The sequence below is a fragment of the Megalobrama amblycephala genome, linkage group LG16 (genome assembly GCF_018812025.1).
Source record: "Megalobrama amblycephala isolate DHTTF-2021 linkage group LG16, ASM1881202v1, whole genome shotgun sequence".
In the NCBI taxonomy this organism is placed as follows: Eukaryota; Metazoa; Chordata; class Actinopteri; order Cypriniformes; family Xenocyprididae; genus Megalobrama; species Megalobrama amblycephala.
The window spans coordinates 24,662,743-24,683,479 of NC_063059.1; the positions used below are offsets into that span (position 1 = coordinate 24,662,743).

The 20,737-nt window shown below is 36.9% G+C and overlaps 1 protein-coding gene across 3 annotated transcripts in view; it reads right to left on the bottom strand.

The window, feature by feature from the left end:
• Window positions 1-17,348, bottom strand: part of cluha (clustered mitochondria (cluA/CLU1) homolog a) — a 32,796-nt gene extending 15,448 nt beyond the window's left edge. Inside the window, exons 1-11 of one of the 3 annotated variants that reach the window (XM_048160484.1) lie at window positions 16,996-17,348; window positions 9,153-9,346; window positions 8,899-9,070; window positions 8,673-8,816; window positions 8,456-8,583; window positions 8,207-8,361; window positions 6,237-6,362; window positions 3,874-4,021; window positions 3,706-3,798; window positions 2,925-3,619; window positions 1,756-2,111 (exon numbers count right to left, since the gene is read on the bottom strand). In XM_048160484.1, the coding sequence (XP_048016441.1) occupies window positions 1,756-2,111; window positions 2,925-3,619; window positions 3,706-3,798; window positions 3,874-4,021; window positions 6,237-6,362; window positions 8,207-8,361; window positions 8,456-8,583; window positions 8,673-8,816; window positions 8,899-9,070; window positions 9,153-9,346; window positions 16,996-17,128 (2,344 nt within the window). In that variant the 5' untranslated portion in view covers window positions 17,129-17,348. Of the gene's footprint in view, window positions 1-1,668; window positions 2,112-2,924; window positions 3,620-3,705; window positions 3,799-3,873; window positions 4,022-6,236; window positions 6,363-8,206; window positions 8,362-8,455; window positions 8,584-8,672; window positions 8,817-8,898; window positions 9,071-9,152; window positions 9,347-15,729; window positions 15,855-16,995 lie in introns of those variants that run through there. The other 2 variants (XM_048160483.1, XM_048160486.1) reach the window with 2 other exon arrangements.
• Window positions 17,349-20,737: the final 3,389 nt, after the last annotated feature.

A 20,737-nucleotide genomic window follows, 5' to 3' on the forward strand; every position in this document is an offset into this window, starting at 1 on the left:
TGATGACCAACATGTTTGTTGAGCACATGAATGTAGTGGACAGGGCCAAAAATGAACGCACCAGTGGACAGGGCCAAAAATGAACGCACCAGTGGACAGGGCCAAAAATGTGAAGATGCAGAAGTAGGCATTGATTCTGCAGACATGGTCTTTTGTCACACTATTATGTGATAATGTGATAAAACTTTTAAACGAAATAGAGTCTGAACTTGGTTTCAATAACAAGGATGTTTTGAGTTCTGAAACTTTCAGGACATTTTTATAGTGCAAATGACCTCTTAGATGCCAAAAGATCAAGGAAAATTTGATTTCTCAATTCATGACCCCTTTAAATTGATCTCAGTATAAATGAAGCACAAATGGATTTTTATACATTATATGTATTTTATACATGAAAATTAACACAAATTTTTAAATATGAGTATTAAAGGGATAGTTCACCCAAAAATGAAAGTTTGATGTTTATCTGCTTACCCTCAGCGCATCCAAGATGTAGGTGACTTTGTTTCTTCAGTAGAACACAAATGATGATTTTTAACTCCAACCGTTGCGGTCTGTCAGTCGTATAATGCATGTCAATGGGAACACAATCTATAAGAGTCAAAAAAACATGCACAGACAAATCCAAATTAAACCCTGCGGCTCGTGACGACACATTGATGTCCTAAGACACGAAACGATCGGTTTCTCTAAAACACCATTATGTCCAACTGCCCTCCATGTCCGGTTGGTGAGGTCAGAAAACACGTTCTGATGACAGAACTGATGTCTCACGCTTTGCTTCAATGAGTGCGAGACATCACTTCCGTTGTCAGAATGTGTTCAGACCTCACTAACCGAATGTGCAGGGCAGTTGGACATAGTGGTGTTTTAGTGGTAAAAAATTATATAAATACTGTTTGGTTTCTCGCACAAACCGATAGTTTCATGTCTTAGGACATCAATGTGCCGTCACGAGCCGCAGGGTTTAATTTGGATTTGTCTGTGCATGTTTTTTTGACTCCTATAGATGGAGTTCCCATTGACATGCATTATAAGACTGACAGACCACAACGGTTGGAGTTAAAAATCATCATTTGTGTTCTAATGAAGAAACAAAGTCACCTACATCTTGGATGCCCTGAGGGTAAGCAGATAAACATCAAATTTTTATTTCTGGGTGAACTATCCCTTTAAAACAGGTATATAAAGTTTGAAAAACCCTGGTTTCAATTATTAGCATAATCAACGACAGGGTTATAACACCACCATCACCACAAGTTAATCCTACACACAATAAATTAATTTGGTTTTTAATGGAAAATCTCAGGTTTCTAAATCACCACAGAGAAAGATTAGAGGGGAGAGTGCTGTCAGGTGGAATATGTGGGAATAATAAACTGAAGTCTTAACACAGTGGAGCCAGATTACAAAGCCAATCGAGGAGATCTTTGTCTCCTTTAATATGAGCCTCAGAGAGAACATGAGCACACAGCAAGAGGAGAGATGCACTGAATAAACACAGATAGCAATTGAAAAAGACGGCAAGACATCTAATGAGTTGATGACAGAACTCAGATGGAGCTAAGATAAGCAAAAGCAAAAAAAAAAAACAGTATGTGTGCATGTCTCTGCCAGCTCTTGCTCTTGTTCCCTCTCATGCTCTTTTCGATCACTCACAGGACGTACCGATACCTGATCCATCTTCTGCTGCTAAGGACTCGGCCAGCTCTTTAGCTTGGGCAAGTCCAGGAATTATTTCATCAGCTTCCTTACCCTCCAAAAGACTATCACACCCTCCATTCTGCCTCTCTGGAGCTGAAGGCTCATGAGTACCGTTGGCGTTTGCCGTAGGAACTTGGGCTTTCAGATCAGCTGGGGCTTCCTGGTTCTCAGGAGCAGAGTTTTCGGACACAGTTGTTGCCTCTGAGTCATCAGGGGTCAGAGTGGATTCAGAGGAAGTTGGAGAGGATGGTGTGTCGTCAGGAACCTTTTCAGATGCTTCAAGAGCCTGCGGTTTGCTTTCAGACTCCACAACTGCAGTGTTTGTGTCTTGCAGGGCTGCAGTCTTGTCTTTGTTTGCTTTCTGCTGCATCAGCTGGAGAGCTGCCATCTTCATGAAGAGGAGATATCTGAGGCATAAGATGATGACATGTTTACACCTACTGAAAAACTAGCCTTCAGGATGTTCAAGAAATTAGCAATAAAGGAGAAGACTAAACACTTACATTATTAGTTCAATTCCACATTTTACAATTCCACATTTATTTTTGTAATAACTATTAATATTATTTTTATTAATAGTAACTATTACAAAAATCACTAAAACTAAAATGTGTAAAATTTACTTTAAATAAATATGTAATTATTTACTATTTACATATTTTTGTAAGAGTTGCTAAGAATAAAAAAAAAAAAATCAAATATTAACAAAATAATAAATATCATTATCTATAAAATATATGTAAAATATACATAAATATTTCTTTTAAATCTAATTATTATATGTAATTATTTATTACTATTTATTCGTAGTTACATAAGTTACTAATAATATTAATAACAATAATTAGGAGTAATAGTAGTAGTAACTAGTACAAAATGAAAAAGTAAAAGGTAAAGATTTTTTAAATAAAATTTTACCCATATATATATATATATTTTATTTAAGCTTACGATTCAGACGAGAACCTATTTGAGATTTGAGTGCTATACTGGAGCTAACAACCTAAAACGTTGGCTTACTTTATTCCTATTGCAAAGCTATCGTATGGCTTCAGATGACTTTGAATATATGGCTTCATTCTTAAGAGATAATTTTATGGTCCTTTTTGGAACCTAAAATCCACTGTTGGTACACAAATCATACTTTCATTAGACAACAAATGGGAGAGCAACTTTACTCAGATTTGAATGAGCATGTTGATCAAATAGCAGGAACACACCTGTGCTCTACAAAGGCCTCAATGAGCTCCTGGCGCAAGCAAGCCAGGCGATGGCGATGTTGTCGGGGGAAACCCAGCTTCTGGCTCTCGGGGGTGAGCTCTTCTCCCTCCACTGGCAGGAAGTTGAGGTCAGGAGGGAAGGTACGCAAAAGGTCCAGGATGTAATGGCGCCCATCATTGCCAATGATACCCTTACACTCCACAGAGGAGCAAAGCTCTACAGAGGCGTCTTTCTCGTTGAGCACTGCATGCCGCTGCACCTTCAGGGGGCGGCTGGTCTTCTCCAAAAGCTCCAGATACTTGGGATGGGACACTACGGTCTTGCCGAAGTCAATGGAGCCATAGATGACACTCTGTTCCTGCTCCCGCTCCAAGATGCCAGGAATGATGGACTGAGCAGTTACACGGTAACCTCTGTAGTCCACCACCACCGTGCCCAGGGTGTAGAGCCCCTCCACATCCACAGCACTGTATGCCCTCACCCCGTTCAAGTCATTGGTGGGGGCAGCATGGGCGGCAGCGTCCCCGCCCAGCTCCCTGTAGTGGTCGCGTACATCAAATCCCAAGCTGAAGAAAATGTTGTTCCAGATGAACATCTGCATACGCGTCTCTTCTCCAGGATTGATCGCCATGACGTTGCCATCAATCACCGCCATCGCACCACGCGTCGCCGCAGCAGCAAAGTCACTATGAACCTGAGGAACAGAAGTGCTTTTGTGAGCTGAATAATTTACATCAAATGAAACCGTACTTGTTCTAACCCTAGAGCTGGTATGTTCACCTTGAATATGGCTCGTTCTCTCAGCAGGCGCTCAGGGAGGTTCTTACGAGAAAGTTCTCTGGTTGTCTGGAGCTCCTCATTCCAGTCTCTAGTCTATCATAGAGCACAAGAAATGTTAATAGCGCTATTTAAAAAATCCACCCAAAATTAAAGCTTTTTAGGACATACTTGGCCAGGTATGTGCTCTTCATAACCCAGACGGGAGGTGTAGGCATCCTCAGCTCTCACACAGTCCATGGCATGGTCAATCTGTGGTGCAGTCCAGCTGTACACTTGGAAGGGAGTAGCTATTCTCTCAAATGGATGTCTTTGTACCCTATTATCAATAACATGACATAACATAATGAAGATGGGGGTAAAATGCCTTTAAAACTGACAAAAATAAACATTTAGACCAGATGTTCTCAACTAAGGGACCTCAGCAAACTTCCAAGGGGGCCACAGGATGACTTCAAATAATAAATTATTATTAATATAAAAAGAACCTCACTTAAATCTAAACTAAAATGCTAAAAACATTCAAATCAAGATGTAAACTGAAATCATATAATAACATATAAGAACATGCAGTTCTTGAAACTTATGGAATCACAAAATGAATCAAGATTAATTCATTTAAATATATCAGTACTCCCAGTTTATGTTAATAAACTTTTTTTGAAAACAAGTAGCTGTGTTATAATTACAGCAGATTTCCCTGAAGGGAGGGTTTCTGATTTTGTGACCACACATGACTTGTGATATCATAGTGTTACTGCATGTTGATAATGCACAAAAACGTAAGCTGGTGTCCCAGGTGTCCTCTGTCACACTCCTGACTCTGAGTAGGACATTAATACGAAGTGCAAATGTGGCCTAGCTGAGATAAAATGGTTCATAGTTATTTAAACAGCCTAGAGCCAGTTGCGTCAAGGAATTTCTTTATTAAGTGGAAGTGTTACGTCCAACGACTAGTAATATTTTGTTTCTGTTATTTATGCAAGGAGTGTTACTGAAATTTGTCACTCTCTCTCTTCTTTTCTTTGTTTGCTGAGATTAATAGGCACCACCTGTGTTAATTCGCCTACGTGAGCGCCGTCCACGCACTGACTGGCATGTGTCCTGAGGATTCCAAGATAAAGCTGCAGAGACAACGCTGAGGAATAAGAGAGACAACACGGCATTTGAGGTTGCTCCGCCCTCCAGTCCCAGTCGAGTTAGCGCTTGTTGCGCTCTTTGCTGTTGGGTTATAAATTTGTATGCATTTGAGTTGATAACATTTGTGAGAAGTAAAAAATTTGTGGGTAGGAGGGTGGAGGATACCTATATCTTTTTTTATAGATATTTATAAAATAGGGTGGAGGATACCTTTTGTCCTGTTTAATGGATAGTTAGGGATCACTCAAAAAAAAAAGAACTTTCACTGTTGTTATTTTCACTCAAATCATCCTTGTTCATATTATTTAAAAAACTCAAGTAACTACATAAACTTAATTTAACGGAGTTGTTTCTACTAAAAATGAGTATTGTCAGCTTTACTTGTGTTTGTTCAGTCAACTTAACATTGCTGAGTGAAACGCACAAATTAATGTTGAAATAACTAACTGGGCAGTGGATCCGTAGTTCCCAGCATGTTTTGCAAGGGACTGCATTAGGAGAGTATGAGCAGAGTAAATTTAGGGATTAAAGTGTTATTTTATGTGTTTTTTTTAGTAAAGGGAAAGATGTTGTTAGTTTATGTTAGTGTTTAATATTCAGTTATGTTGGACATTTAGAGGAGCTTCTGTAATGTTTTTGAATTTTGTGGTTACCATATGCAGAAGAGTGATGCCTGTTTAAGCTGTGAGCCTCATATATGCATGTTTATGATGGAATTCCTGCTCTCAATTCAATTGAGTTTGTTCAATGAGTTATTCTTTTAAATGCATTTTGTAGAGCAAATAGTTAATTAAATTAAGTCAATAAATGTGTACGTAATAAACACAACATTATTAAGTAAACTGCACATATAAATATTATGTAACAGCGACAAATTCAAATGATTTGTATTTATGCAAAGAAATTTTGTCAGCTTTACTTGAATTTCTTTTGTTCATACAACTAAATTGTTATTTGTACATATTACTCAATATAGTTGCGTGGAACCACTTGACACTTCTTTTTTAAGTAAATCCAACAATTCATTTTTTTGAGTGAGGGAAGTCGTTTTGTTTTCTTTCTTTTACAGATAGGGAAGTTATTGTTAATTCCCCTTTAGGTAGAGGTGTTTTTTTTTTTTTTTGTATGGGTCTTCCTCCCAAGGTAATGTTTTTGTTTGTATTTTTGGTTTATTCATAATGCTTTACTTGACATCCCTGCTTTCTTTTGAACCCCTGCCTAATATGAAAATAAAAGGCATTTTGAACATTTGTTTGTGACTCTAGGGGCTGGAGAGCTGAAGATCCTCAAAGTGCCTCCACGTTTTATTGTTCGTCGTTCCCCTTTTACCCCTAGACTGAGGGGGAAGATGTAACAGGTGGTCAACTAAAATGGTATTAATAATAGCGTATTACCTCTTCTTTTGCAGAGCAGTGAAGTTCTTCTTGAAGGCGGGGCTAATCTGGCTCAGCAGTTCCACTAGAGAGTGGCTGAGGAAGCTGGGATTTGCTGGCTTGGGGTTGAAGGTATAAGTAGTGGACCTGCAACAATCAACAATGATAGTAAGATTCTACACTGTTTTGTCTAAATAAATTAAAAATAAACACTAAAATCAATTGTTTTACATGTTTTACAAGTGAATTTAGGCATCACAACATTATACTTGTAAAAAAAATTGTTGAAATAATGCATACTGACGGCTTCAACAATATAATATAATATATATATATATATATATATATATATATATATATTTATTAGTCCACAAGACAAAAAAAATAGCTGAATTTATTAAAATGACCCCGTTCAAAAGTTTGGGAACCATTGGTTCTTAATACTGTTTGTGGTTACCTGGATGATCTACGACTGCTTTTTTTGTTTTGTGATGGTTGTTCATCAGTCATTAAGAGCCGGGGGGTGAAAACTTTTTTTGAATTTGAAGATCAAGGTAACATTGTACTTAATTTGTCTTCTGGCAAACATTTAAGTGTCTTATGTTGCTTCTGAAGGGCAGTACTAAATGAAAAAATATACTTTTTTTTTTAACAAAATAAGAAAAAAATTGAACATCTTTATCCCGTTTTCACCCCCCAGCTCTTAATGCATCGTGTTTCCTTCTGGAGCATCAGTGAATGTTTGAACCTTTTTTAATAGATATGTCTGAGCCCCTCAGTTGTCGCAAGTGTGAAAAGATGGATCTCAAAATCATACAGTCACTGCTGGAAAGGATTCAAATATGCAAAAGATGCAGGAAATCTGATGAATCTGGTGAACCCGGAGGATTTTTCTGAAGAACAGAGCTCAGTTTAACTGCTCAGAACAAACAAGAGACTCATGAACAACCATCACAAAACAAAAAAGCAGTTGTAGATCATCAGGTAACCACACACAGTATTAAGAACCAATGGTTCCCAAACTTTTGAACGGGGTCATTTTAATAAATTCAGCTATTTTTTTTGTCTTGTGGACTATATATAAACATATTTTTTGTAAAATATCTTACTCAGGACAGTACTAAATAAAAAATAATATGCATTTTGTATGATCTCTCTTATTTTGATAAAATTATTCACATTTTCACAGATTCTGCAAGGGGTTCCCAAACTTCCGCATGCCACTGTAACATTGATTAAAGCGATAGTTCACACAAAAATGAAAATTCTGTCATTTATTACCAACCTTCATGTCGTTCCCTACCCGACTTTCATTCATCTTCGGAACACAAATGAATATTGTGTCTTTTTGATGAAATCTAAGAGCTTTCTGTCCCTCCATAGACAGCTACATAACTACCGCTTTGAAGCTTCAAAAAGTACAAAAAAAAAAAAAAGATTATAAAACTAATCCATCTGAATTGAGTGGTTTAGTCTATTTTTTCTGAAGGGATACGATCAATTTATATGCTTAACAGTTTGAATTTAGGCTTTTATTCACATATAAACATTAATCAACTCACACGTCAGTTGTGGTAAATGGAAGCTCATTCTCATATGGATTAGTTTTACCATCTCTTTATGAACTTTTTGAAACGTCAAAGTGGTAGTTGTGAAGACTGTCAATGAATGGACCAAAATCTCTCAGATTTCATCAAAAAGATCTTCATTTGTGTTTTCCGAAGATGAATGAAATTCTCACAGGTGTAGAACAACATGAGGGTGAGTAATTATTGCCAGAATTTGGGTGAACTAACCCTTTAACAACCTTATATCTCAAAGTAGGCCCGTTTTCAAAGGTTTATTTAGAAGTTAGCTTTAAAAAAATTAAGAAAATTAATGGTATTTTTACTTCTGGGACCCAACTCTTGCACTCTACAACTGATCATGAAATGCCACGTTGACCAATCAGAATCAAGTATTCTAAAGAGCAGTACTATAAAGTCACTTACTGATTGAGGTAGAATCCGCGGGTGGAGGCAGTAATGCTGACGTGTCTGTCCTCAACAGTCACAATGTACAGATACATGAGGTCTCCGTGCATCTTCCTGTTGCCAGGCGGTGGGTTCCAGCCACTCATTGTCAAGACCTTCATGCACTGCATAGGCTACAGACAGAGGACAAAACAAAAGTAAACAAATCTCTAAACAAAAGCAAGACATCATGAAAAATTCATGGTAAAATCTGTAATCTGCCCTCACCTTCCAATCTTTGTTCTGTGGCTGAAGGGGAACCAAAGGACGCTCTTTGCTGCCTGGAAGGATGTGTTCAGGCGGTGTGCAATCGATCTGCTCAAGTTCACTGCCCTTCTTTTTGCGTCTCCCAGTATCTGCGGAGGTAAGAGCAACCAGGCCATTGAATACCAGCCATCAATCTCCTAGAAACCATTTAAGACCCCTCATACTTCTTGTCACACACCTCCAAGATCGCCATCCGTAAAGACACTGAGAAACGATAGGGAGTTGCAGTCCACTCCATTATAAGCATCTGATGGATCCAGACTCTTCAGCAGGTCTCTGATGTGACGTACGTGAATGCGAGCTTCACGCACAGTGTAGGGCTCTACAGGAAGGAAATGGATACATTAAAAGCTCAGTACCTTTAAACGAAACATATACTTAAGATAGAAGCTCTCGAATTGTACCTTCGACCACTTTAAGAAGGGAGCCTTCCTGCAGGCCCTCAATGGACTTGAGCTCAGCAAAGTTGTCGAGTACGTTGCCGTCGAGTTGCAAGGAGAAGCAGGTGCGGTGGCAGGTGTCCTCGCGGTCCATCAGAACTTGGTGGATCTCTTGCACCATCTCTTGTGGTGACACCTGAGTAGGAACCACAGATTTTGTTACAATATTTTGTTAAAAATGTCATGTTATAAGGAGTCAGTCCAAGAACAGGGCTCACCTGAAGGTCAAAGGGTTCAGTTCCTGGTGCTTGGATCTTCACAGTGAAGCCAGTGTCTTGAATTACGATCACTTCCTGTTCGTTAGCATCCTCTGCAGAGTCGGCATCGGCACTGCCATCCTGCTTAGAGTCGGCCTCCTCGGCCTGATCGTGACCAGCGTCCCCGTTCATCACTGCTGTGTCACCACGGTGCCCTGGGGGTAGAGAAATTTAAAATAGTTACAATAATTTAAAATTTAGTAAACTTTAGGTAAATGTAGGAAGTTGTGACATATATTATCTTGTGAGGTGGCGAAAGCTAATTACATCTTCAGACAGTGGGCAAAAATGAACACAGCCTAGCACAGCAAACAAAAGACTCTTATGAACCAGTTAATCAAAGATTCATAAACAGTCGATCAGTGAATCAATCTCAGCTATAAGAAAGTTCACAACTGACTACCTCACTAAACTGCAAGTCATTTTTCTGTTGTGTCCACTTCAAAATTTAGGTTTGCAGACTTACGTGAGCCTGTTTACTGAGTGGTTGTTCATATGACAATGAGTAAATAAAAGACACACATTTACAATGTTTAAAACAAACAAACAAAAAAACATTGAAAACAGCACAAATGTAATCAAGATCACTAGTTATAGCATAAAATAGGAACTACTTTACCACATACAACTAGAAAACACCATAGTTTATATAATATAATGCAATAATTATTATTTTATATGAAAATGTAACATAATACTATCAACTTAATATTATAATAATAATTTATATAAAACAAACTTTTAAAAAAAGAAGAAGAAGAAAAAAAGAGGGGATCTTAAATGTTTAATTTTAGGAGAACCTGAAGCCCTGATTAATTGCTCATTGATCATTCATATTCAATACAGTTTTGTCATTATTAACTAAAAGTAAATACTAAAAATGAAAATTAGAAATGTTGCCTCGGCAACTAACTGAAATAAGTCTAAGTACTAAGATTACTCAAACTGAAAAAAGAAGTTTCTGAATAACAAAATGACAAAAGCACGTAACAAAATGACTAAAACTTGAACTATCTTTAAAATGAAAAATGAAAATAAAAGCTAATTCAAAATATTAATACTATAATAGTATGGTAACACTTTGGTAAGGAGAACACATATTCACTATTAACTATGACTTTTGCCTCATACTTTTAATTTACTGCTTATTAATAGTTAGTAAGGTAGTTGTTGTAGCATTTAAAGGTGCCATCGAACGTTTTTTCACAAGATGTAATATAAGTCTAAGGTGTCCCTAAATGTGTCTGTGAAGTTTCAGCTCAAAATACCCCATAGATTTTTTTAAATTAATTTCTTTAACTGCCTATTTTGGGGCATCATTAAATATGAGCCGATTTATGCTGTGCGGCCCCTTTAAATCTCGTGCTCTCTCGTGCTTGCCTTAAACAGTGCATAAACAAAGTTTACACAGCTAATATAACCCTCAAATGGATCTTTACAAAGTGTTCGTCATGCATGCGGCATGCATGCGTCAGATTATGTGAGTATTGTATACTGTTATATTGCTTACATTTGGTTCTGAATGAATTTGAGGCTGTGCTCCGTGGCTAACGGCTAATGCTACACTGTTGGAGAGATTTATAAAGAATGAAGTTGTGTTTATGAATTATACAGACTGCAAGTGTTTAAAAATGAAAATAGCGACGGCTCTTGTCTCCGTGAATACAGTAAGAAACGATGGTAACTTTAACCACATTTAACAGTACATTAGCAACATGCTAACGAAACATTTAGAAAGACAGTTTACAAATATTACTAAAAATATCATGATATCATGGATCCCATCCCATCTGCCATTTTTCTCTATTGTTCTTGCTTGCTTACCTAGTCTGATGATTCAGCTGTGCAGCTCCAGACGTTCATGGCTGCCCTTGTCTAATGCCTTTCATAATGTTGGGAACATGGGCTGACATATGCAAATATTGGGGGCGTACATATTAATGATCCAGACTGTTACGTAACAGTCGGTGTTATGTTGAGATTCGCCTGTTCTTCGGAGGTCTTTTAAACAAATGAGATTTATATAAGGAGGAGGAAACAATGGAGTTTGAGACTCTCTGTATGTCATTTCCATGTACTGAACTCTTGTTATTTAACTATGCCAAGACAAATTCAATTTTTCATTCGAGGGCACCTTTAAGTTTAGGTATGGGGTAGGAATTAGGGATGTAGAATATGGTCAAGCAGAATAAGGCATTAATATTTGCTTAATAAGTACTAATAAACAGCCAATATGCAAGCTAATAAGCAACTGGTTAAAAGTGAGAATTGTTCCCCATACTAAAGTTACCAATAGTATATAAATAATAATAACAATAATAACACTGTTCCAATAATCATTTTATTAGTTTGTTGATCATCTTCATTAGTTGCAGCCCTCTACACCTTCTCAAAGGATGTTACTCGCAACACGAATCTCACTAATCACTTAGCTTGTCTTTTAACAGGTACTGCTTAGCCTGAAGGAGTTGCATAACGGCTAGTGGATTTTTACCAGTAGGTCAGCCAACTAGCACAGCGGTCATCTTCTGAGGGCCTGTGACACTTCACACACTGTACACAATACACCTCCCACAGCGCAATGCCGAGCTGCCACGGAGATCACCACGGAAACAGTTTAAGTCCTGGGTCTCAGGGGGCAATCATTCCCGGCACGCTCTGTGGCTGAATGAATGTAACAGAACCAGTGGTGCTGCAATATCACCTGACTCAATTGTCTGAGGAGGTCCATTCTACCTTACTGATTGATTCAGTCACACAGATCTGCTGAGGCTGCATGTTTTGTGATCCACTAAATTTAATAAGATGACAAAGATTTGAGATTCAGGCCCAGGCAGACATGTTTTGGAATGCCACAGCTGTCTTGGCTGTAACTCTCAGCTAAAATACACTGTTTGCTTTAGACAACTGCAACATGTCCTTGGCTCTCCTCAATGGTCACGGCTATGGCAACAAGCAGCTGGTCTCACACTACAGACACCGAGGACCACAGGGGAGGTGGATCAAACAGATTTCACAAAAGGAGCTTTGAAAACCCCAATACACATTTACAATCACTTCAAAGGACAATTTATGTATTATACAGTTGTGCCTAAGTGTAAATAGCATGTAATGAGTAATTTATTTTCACTGTCTAAAAGGAATGTGGAGTTAGTGACTAAAAGGAAGCACAAACAGCAGCCATCTTCAGTTCAAACTGAAACCAGCCATTTCTTCAGACCTAGCGGCACCATATGGGTATTTTATCTTGCTCTAGATTGAGTGTTTACACACACAGATCTCCCCCAATCCAATCCAAATTTAATCATGAGCATTAGAGTAGGTGGTTCTAAGTATAGGAGCTGCGAACACAAATTTTGAACCACCCTACTGCAGGAGAATCCTGTAAATGGTGTACTCAAAATATCTGATAAATGAGAACCAGAATGACCATTTAACTTGTATTCTTTTATTTTTATTTCATTTTTAGCAATAGTTATTTTAGAACATCAATTGAAACCAAACACAAATGAAATAAAATTAGTTTAATTTCTATTTTACTTTTTTTTCAGTATTTTATTTCAGTAACACTTTAGTTTTGGGTCCAATTCTCAAAATTAACTAGTTGCTTGTTAGCATGCATAATACTTGGCTGTTTATTACTACTTATTAAGCACATATTAATGACTTATTCTGCATGACCATATTCTACATCCCTCAATCCTACCCAATATCTGAACTTGACAACTACCTTACTAACTATTAATAAGCATTAATTAAGTGTTTGAGGCAAAAGTCATAGTTAATAGTTAGTTAATAGTGTGAATTGCACCCTAATCTAAAGTGTGACCTTTATTTCAAACTAAAATGTGTATGGTTTTCTGCAGGGAAAGCAGTGGTTCTCAACAGTTTTGACTCCAAGGCACCCCGCTGTCCAGAACAATATTCAAATGCCCTATGACTTTTCTAGTTGTTCATGATTTACTGGACTGGATTTTTAAAGCACTTAGCATTTTTTTAACAAAAAAATGTACTTTAATTTTTAAAAATACTCATGGAGCTTTACCATTTTATTAATTGAAATGATTTTAGAAATAACACTTTTAAAATTGGGTTAACTCAGATATCTAGGTTTTCAAAATCATGGTAACCTTGGTTATTTCAAAGAAATCACAAACACGCATACTTACATACATACTATATGTATATATATTATAGTGGTTTTAACTTATTTTAAAGCATGATTTTTTTCTCATTTTAAATCATCTTGAGTAGGGCTGTCAAACGATTAATCGCGATTAATCGCATACAAAATAAAAGTTTGAGTTTGCCTAATATATGTGAGTGTACTGTGTGTAATTATTATGTATATATAAATACAAACACATTCATGTATATATTTGAGAAATATTTACAAGTATATGTATTTATTTATATTTTTATATAATTTAATTAAAATAAAAATATTTAATTTAATAAAAATATTTTGTACATAAATAACATTTCTCATAAATATATACATTAATTTGTGTGTTTTCATATATACATAATAATTAACACAGTACACCCACATATATTATGCAAACTCAAACTTTTATTTTGTATACGATTAATTAGGGCTGCACGATTAATCGCATGCTATTCTCACGCGCATTTCGTCAGTAAAGCCGGTTCCCTGATTACCGCTAAATCGCCATCACCTGCTTTCAAATGAAGCGGCATTTAATAGACAGAGCCGTAGGTCACTGAAAAGCCACGCAATATCGCGTTCATATCGCAGATGAATCGCCTGCGATAATGAACGCGATATTGCGTGGCTTGTCCGTGAACTACGGCTCCGTCTATTAAAAGGCGCTCCGTTTAAAAACAGGTGATGGCGATTTAGCGGTAATCAGGGAACCGGCTTTACTGACGAAATGCGCGTGAGAATAGCATGCGATTAATCGTGCAGCCCTACGATTAATCGCGATTAATCGTTTGACAGCCCTATTCTTGAGTTCTCCTTGGAAGTTTCCTGAGGTCCCCTAGTGTTACCTAGGCTCCTGTTTGAAAAACCACTGCACTAAAATGATGACAGGCAATCCAGTGAATTGCATCACAACAATGGCTGGCTTTTAAATATATCAATGCGTGTATGAGGTTTGTGCCTCAGTATTGCACAACCCCAAACTCTATCCCCCTGTCCTTCAGTCCTCGCTCTCACTCAGCTGGGTGAAGTCCAGGTGTACGACACATTTAGTGAATTTGAAGGCTAAAGGATCAGATGAAAACAGTTTACATTAGGCTATACTGATATGATAATCTCTCTATGACACTAAAGTCAAACATGTTCTAAGACTTTCCTCCATCCTTTATCCTTTAAGCCCATTGCAATCTACATAGTGTGAGTTTAATACATTAACACATGCATCACATATAATAGCACTGCTGCAGAGGTTCGGTATAGAAATAAAACCCTGACGATTCATTTGCAGCCCTAAATCATTCAGAGTGGTCAGGAAAGAGATATTACACTCCTAACTAGCCAAACTTCTTGTTTTCCCAAATACTAAAGTGAAGGTCCCGCTGTGATAACAATAGCACTTTAACAACGAAGAAGCAAACTTACTAAACGGCAGCAGCACAAATTTGCAGTTAAACCTGCAGTCACACACAACAAGAGACACCTGCCAGACTTTATCACAACTGAGATCATGGTGGCCTAGGTGAGACGGAAGTGAGCCTATATAGATCCCCTGTGGAGTGACATGATGTGTTGGGACAACACCGCATGTTGTCGGAACATTTGGCACCGACAATGCAAAAGCTACAGGAAGTGATCCTTGTAAAGTTATGCAAAAGGAAGTAAGAAACACCATGATTTTTTTATTCTATAAGTGAAATTATCCAATAATAAAAGGGTTAAAGTTGTCATTCTTATATCCCAACATAGCCTCCCACTTGAGGACCCATTTTATGTCAAATAACAGCTTTCAATAGGCTAATTATATGAATTCAACTGAGAAGAACATCTTTAAAAAGTATTATCTATGTGCAAAACGTTTTTGAATGAAGAAAAAATTAATGCATATTCAATTAAGAAATGTGGAATGAGGCTGAACAAAACCTGCAGATTACAGTATAAACACAGACAACTGAATAACAAACAAAATACGGTCTAACCAGCTTACTAAATGGTTTTATTAAAATTTATTGCGTGTATAATCATAACGCAATAGCATACAAATCATGTCAATGCACAAACACATCTATTTTCCAGCCAGAAAATGCAAAGATCACATCAGTCACAAGCAGGCATCATCTCGAGCATCAAATCCAACACATTAAACATGTTGTCAGAATGCAATTCCACAGCTGTCAGGTGCCATAATGACAGTCAGTCTCTTCCAAGGTCTCCTTAAATGTGACAAGGACTGCAGCAGTTAGCTATCTCACAGTGTGCACAACAGCCGGCTATTTGCTCTAAATCGATCTAATGACAGTCTGTAGCTCGAAAATAAGTCGGAAATGACAGGATCACTCCTACGTGCTAGGCAAACTGCATAATCCCAACACTTACCAAACAGATCCCTCTATATTTAACTGGTAGCAATAACCTTCTATCGGCATACATGCACCATGACTTTCCATGTGTAGCTACTTCCTCGTCCGGGTCGAGGAGCGCAACACTTTCCTGAATGAAAACAGGAGGGGGGCCGATAAACAGACGCGCGTTTAAACAAGTTATACATTACTAACACGAGGTTTTGTTCATTAAATTTTCGAAACTCTTAGATATAATAGCTTATTTAGGCTATCAAAAGTGTTCAATACAGTGTCACCTAAAATTCAGACCGTAGTAAACCGCCGCTCTCCTCTCTGTCTCAATGGTTCCGTCCCACTGAAGGTGACCTTCAGTTTATTCGCGTTCATGCGCGCTGTTACAGAACATGTGCGTCAAGATCTCACACACAGCTAGCGAACAGGCTACTGACAACGCTTTACACTATTCATAATGAAAGTTAGCCTGTAAATAACGAGTAAAACGTCTAGCGTTCAAGTTTAAGAGCTTCACATGGTCTGTGAATAATTGACCCTAGTTTTGCACTTGCTGTTGACTTTGCTCGAGTTAGTTAGTTAGTGTCTAGTTGAAAGTTTGTTATTCTTTTGTCATTTACTCATTTTTATATTGCAATTATCAGCATAAACTGCTTTTTTTTTTTCAGACAAAATTTCAATGAACTACAAATACTACATGTGTGCATTCATGCAAAAATAATAATGCCTGAGTAAACAAGACACCTTTTGCTGAAGTTTACCATCCTACTAGCCTAAATTAGTCTGACATCCTTATAAAAATACCAAAAAAAGGTTTCCATGATCATGAATTAAACCTAATGCTCATCTTTAGACAGAAATTGTTCAGCATGTGCAATATTCAAACATTACTTTATCCAGTAATAACCAAATCAGCCCTGATCACTGAATATATGCACTGACATTTTATTTCAATTTTATATGAATTTAATATTGATAACTAAGCTGTGAATGAGTTTATCTACACCAAGCAGCATGATACGATCCAGATCAAGAGCAGTACTTAAATTACATTAAAATGAAAGGTGAGCACCCATTCAGAAACATAATGGTGTTTAATAGTGTAAAGCAGACACCCCTGCCCGTTTATGTCCTTTGATGATACCTACTTCCCTTTGACCTCTATCCAGTCAATCATACATCAGATCTCAAGACTGATTTACTCAAATGTGTTAAACTACATCAAGTAAAGTTCAGTAACAGCACAGGGATTTCTGCCTCAGTGTAAAGTGCTTTAAAGCTCACATACCGCAGGCACATGGATCCTTCAAGGCTGCCTTGCTGCTGGTGTCTTTGCTGTTTGTTGTCTCGCCTTCCCGGGCAAGATCAACGGGGTTGCAGTTCGGCACTGATGCTGGGATGTCATCCGTCTTGCTAACCATGATTCGTTTCCCAGAATATTAATTCGGTTTCAGAGTTAGCAACAGATGTCTGTTGCTGAGGGCTGCGATGTGGGTCTGTTGAATGGCCTTCCGTCAGACGGAATGGCTGCCTAGTTACATGCAAAGATATTACAAAAACAACTTAACTTGCGAAGGACAGTTCTCTGCCTGGCTGTCACACGTGGTTTCTCCTCCTCTTGACCTGCTTGCCTTTGTATTTGTCCCACCCACCAAACACACGGCTACGGCAACCCTATAGCTCCATTTAGAGAAGCGCATTTTACTGCCTCAGTTGGTGTAAAGAGTACCTGAAAACCATACTTGAGTAAAAGTACTGATACAATTCCAATATGACTTGAGTAAAATACGTCTTAAAGTAGGCCTATCTGATTTTAACCGTACTTAAGTATTTTACTCATGCTGAATGTAGGCTCAGAGATGCACTAGTCCTGAGAGACATGTCAGTGAAAATAAGAAACAATTGATTTGTAAGATGAGGAATCAAATTTATTTTCTAGAATCAAAATAAAACTGAACACCTCAATGTTGCAATAAATCAAGGTCGACACAACAACCTTTTAAACGTCTACAAACTTGAGCTCAAGTGCACAGAAAGGTCATAAGTAAACCAATATCCTTCAAAATGGTCTTGTCAATATAGCGGATAAATAAAACAATGTTAAAGGATTAGTTCACTTTCAAATTAAAATTTCCTGATCATTTATTCACCCCCATGTCATCCAAGATGTTCACGTCTTTCTTTCTTCAGTCGAAAAGAAATTAAGGTTTTTGATGAAAACATTCCAGGATTTTTTTCCATATAGTGGACTTCAATCTCAAACTTAAACCCCAAACGGTTAAAGGTCAAAACTACAGTTTCAGTGCAGCTTCAAAACGTTCTACATGACGATCTTCAGATGAGGAATAAGCGTCTTATCTAGAGAAACCATCACTCCAAAAAAAAAAAAAAAAAATTAAATTGCTCATCTTGAACTAGCTCTCTTCTTCTTCTTCTCTATTTGAATTCCAGCAGTGTAGACACTGCTAAGTGTATTACTGCCCTCCACAGGTCAAAGTTTGAACTAATTGTTATATACTTGCACTAGCATATTGAATATGACACTTAGCAGTGTCTACACTGCTGGAATTCAAATAGAGAAGAAGAACAGAGCTATTTATGGCTAAAACGTATAAAATTTAAAAAAAAATTTAGAAAATGAGCGATGGTTTCTCTAGATAAGACCCTTATTTCTCGTCTGGGATTGCTGAAAACTGTAATTTTAACCTTCAACCGTTTGGGCTCCATTGAAGTCCACTATTTGAAGAAAAATCCTGGAATGTTTTCTTTTCGACTGAAGAAAGAAAGACATGCACATCTTGGATGACATGACGGTGAGTAAATTATTAGGAAATTTTAATTTGAAAGTGAACTAATCCTTTAAGTAAAATTAAATAGTCAAAGTCTACTGTATGTGCTGTTTGAGCCTCATCACTAGCTGCAGTCATTTCCTCATCTAATAAATAAAACATCAGCAACTACCTGCTAATGCACTCACATTCATGTAAAGTATCCTTGTTGACAAGTTTTGGGGGAGTAAATTCAAAATGCACAAGATAAAGTACCTTCAATGCTTTCAGATGGCGTTATCGCTTCTTTATAGCAGATATAAACAGCTGCGGAAAAAGTTAGCTGCCATGAAAAATGTAATATGTAATTGCATTACTCATCACAAATGTAGTGGAGTAAAAAGTACATTTACTTGCTCAAAAATGTAGTCAAGTAGAGAGTAAAAGTTGCCAATATCTTTGATACTCAGTACAATTAGCCAAAAAGATACTTAAGTACAGTAACTAATTGCATTTACACAATACTTTACACCTCTGGTTCTTTACTTTGTTAATTTAACACAATTTACTAAAAATGTTATGTAACATAGATCTGAAATTCATGCCTGTCCAAATTCAGGAAAAAAAAATTAAAGTGTCAGCATAATACATCAAAAAAATAGTAATGGGAAGTCATGACTTACTTCCAAGATTCGGTTCTTTCGAGCTCTTCGTTTCAAAGATCTGATTAAAAAAACAGTAGGCCTACTAATATTACCTCATTTTTAAAACTCAATAGGGGGGGATTGGGGTAAGATGAGCCATTTTTTACTTATGTGGTCCACAAGATAAGGGAAAATGAGGCAGAAGTATAATGAAAGTATCTTAATTAATTTCAGGATGTTTCCTATCATTTTAAATGATAAGAATGCATCTATGACAAATGGTTCTAAAAATATGGCTTTTTATTATAAAAAAGTGTTCCTGTGGCTCAATTTACTCAATTTCCAAATTATTTTAATAATCAAATTTCCTTTTACAAATATGAATATTTCTAAACAGACTAAACAGAGAGTTTGTTGAGCAAAATTAAATTAAAACTAAATAAGAATGAATAAATGTCACTGAAACTAATAAACATTTTAGTCAAAAGGTCAAAAGGTTTTTCTGCAATGTCGACCATGTTAGGCCATTATGGTCTACAGGTGGAAAGATATGATTAAACATCCTCTGGTTCGTATCAGAGAAGAATTTGGTGTACTTGTACACTGTTCCTATCAAATAAACTCAAAAATAAAGATAAACTAAACCAGATGCGTAATATTACATTGAAATGACACCAGTTTATACTTCAGATTTAACTTAAATTCAGTGCCTTATGGTGGGGTAAGTTAAAATGCTGGCTCAGTTTACCCCACAGCATTTGGCTCACTTTGCCCCATAGCTGCCATTTTAGGAAAAGCTAGCTAGCTTACCAATTCAGGCAAATATTTAGCTAAATGACTTGCATGGTTTTATATGTTGCTAAATCACTAATATGCATCATAAATATTTTTAGATGTGGACAAATTTGCTTTGATGAAACAGCCATTACATCTGTTATGTTAAAATTTTACTTTGACAAGCCAAAAACAGTTTTAAAGTAAATAAGCGACTTTCACTCCTCCCATGTGCTTCTCCTTTTCACAGTCTGGCAGAAATGACGAGTGATTCTAAAATATATGGTCACATGACAATAAAATGGTACATTTGCCAAGATACAGGGGGTGGGTCAACTTACCCACTGGCTCATCTTACCCCACTCTCCACCTATGGATTAAAATATTTAGCGGTATACAAAAGTGAATTACTTTAGACTTGACATAGAGACCAAGTAATCTACTTTTCTTTTATTATATGCACTCAAATATATATATTATTGGTTAAATAAAAGTCTAATCTCTGCCAATCCTTATTAGAAACTACACTGTTTTTAGAATGTTGACAAAATGCAGAATTTCCTCAGTAATGTAGTGTTTATTCTTTGTAATTGTTATCTATAAAAGTGTATGGAGACAAACCATTATTTTTGTATGTGTGTGTAAAATTGTCATAACATTTCCTGCTATTTGGCTATAAAACTTGCTTTAAATGACTTAAGTATGGCTTTACATATCAGCATGATTAAGATAAGGGTTAAGGAAATTAACAACATCTGCAACAATACTGTTATTCTCTAAAGTCAATGATGTTGACATTTCTAACCATGATTAAGGTTGCAATTAACACAGTAATTTAATCATA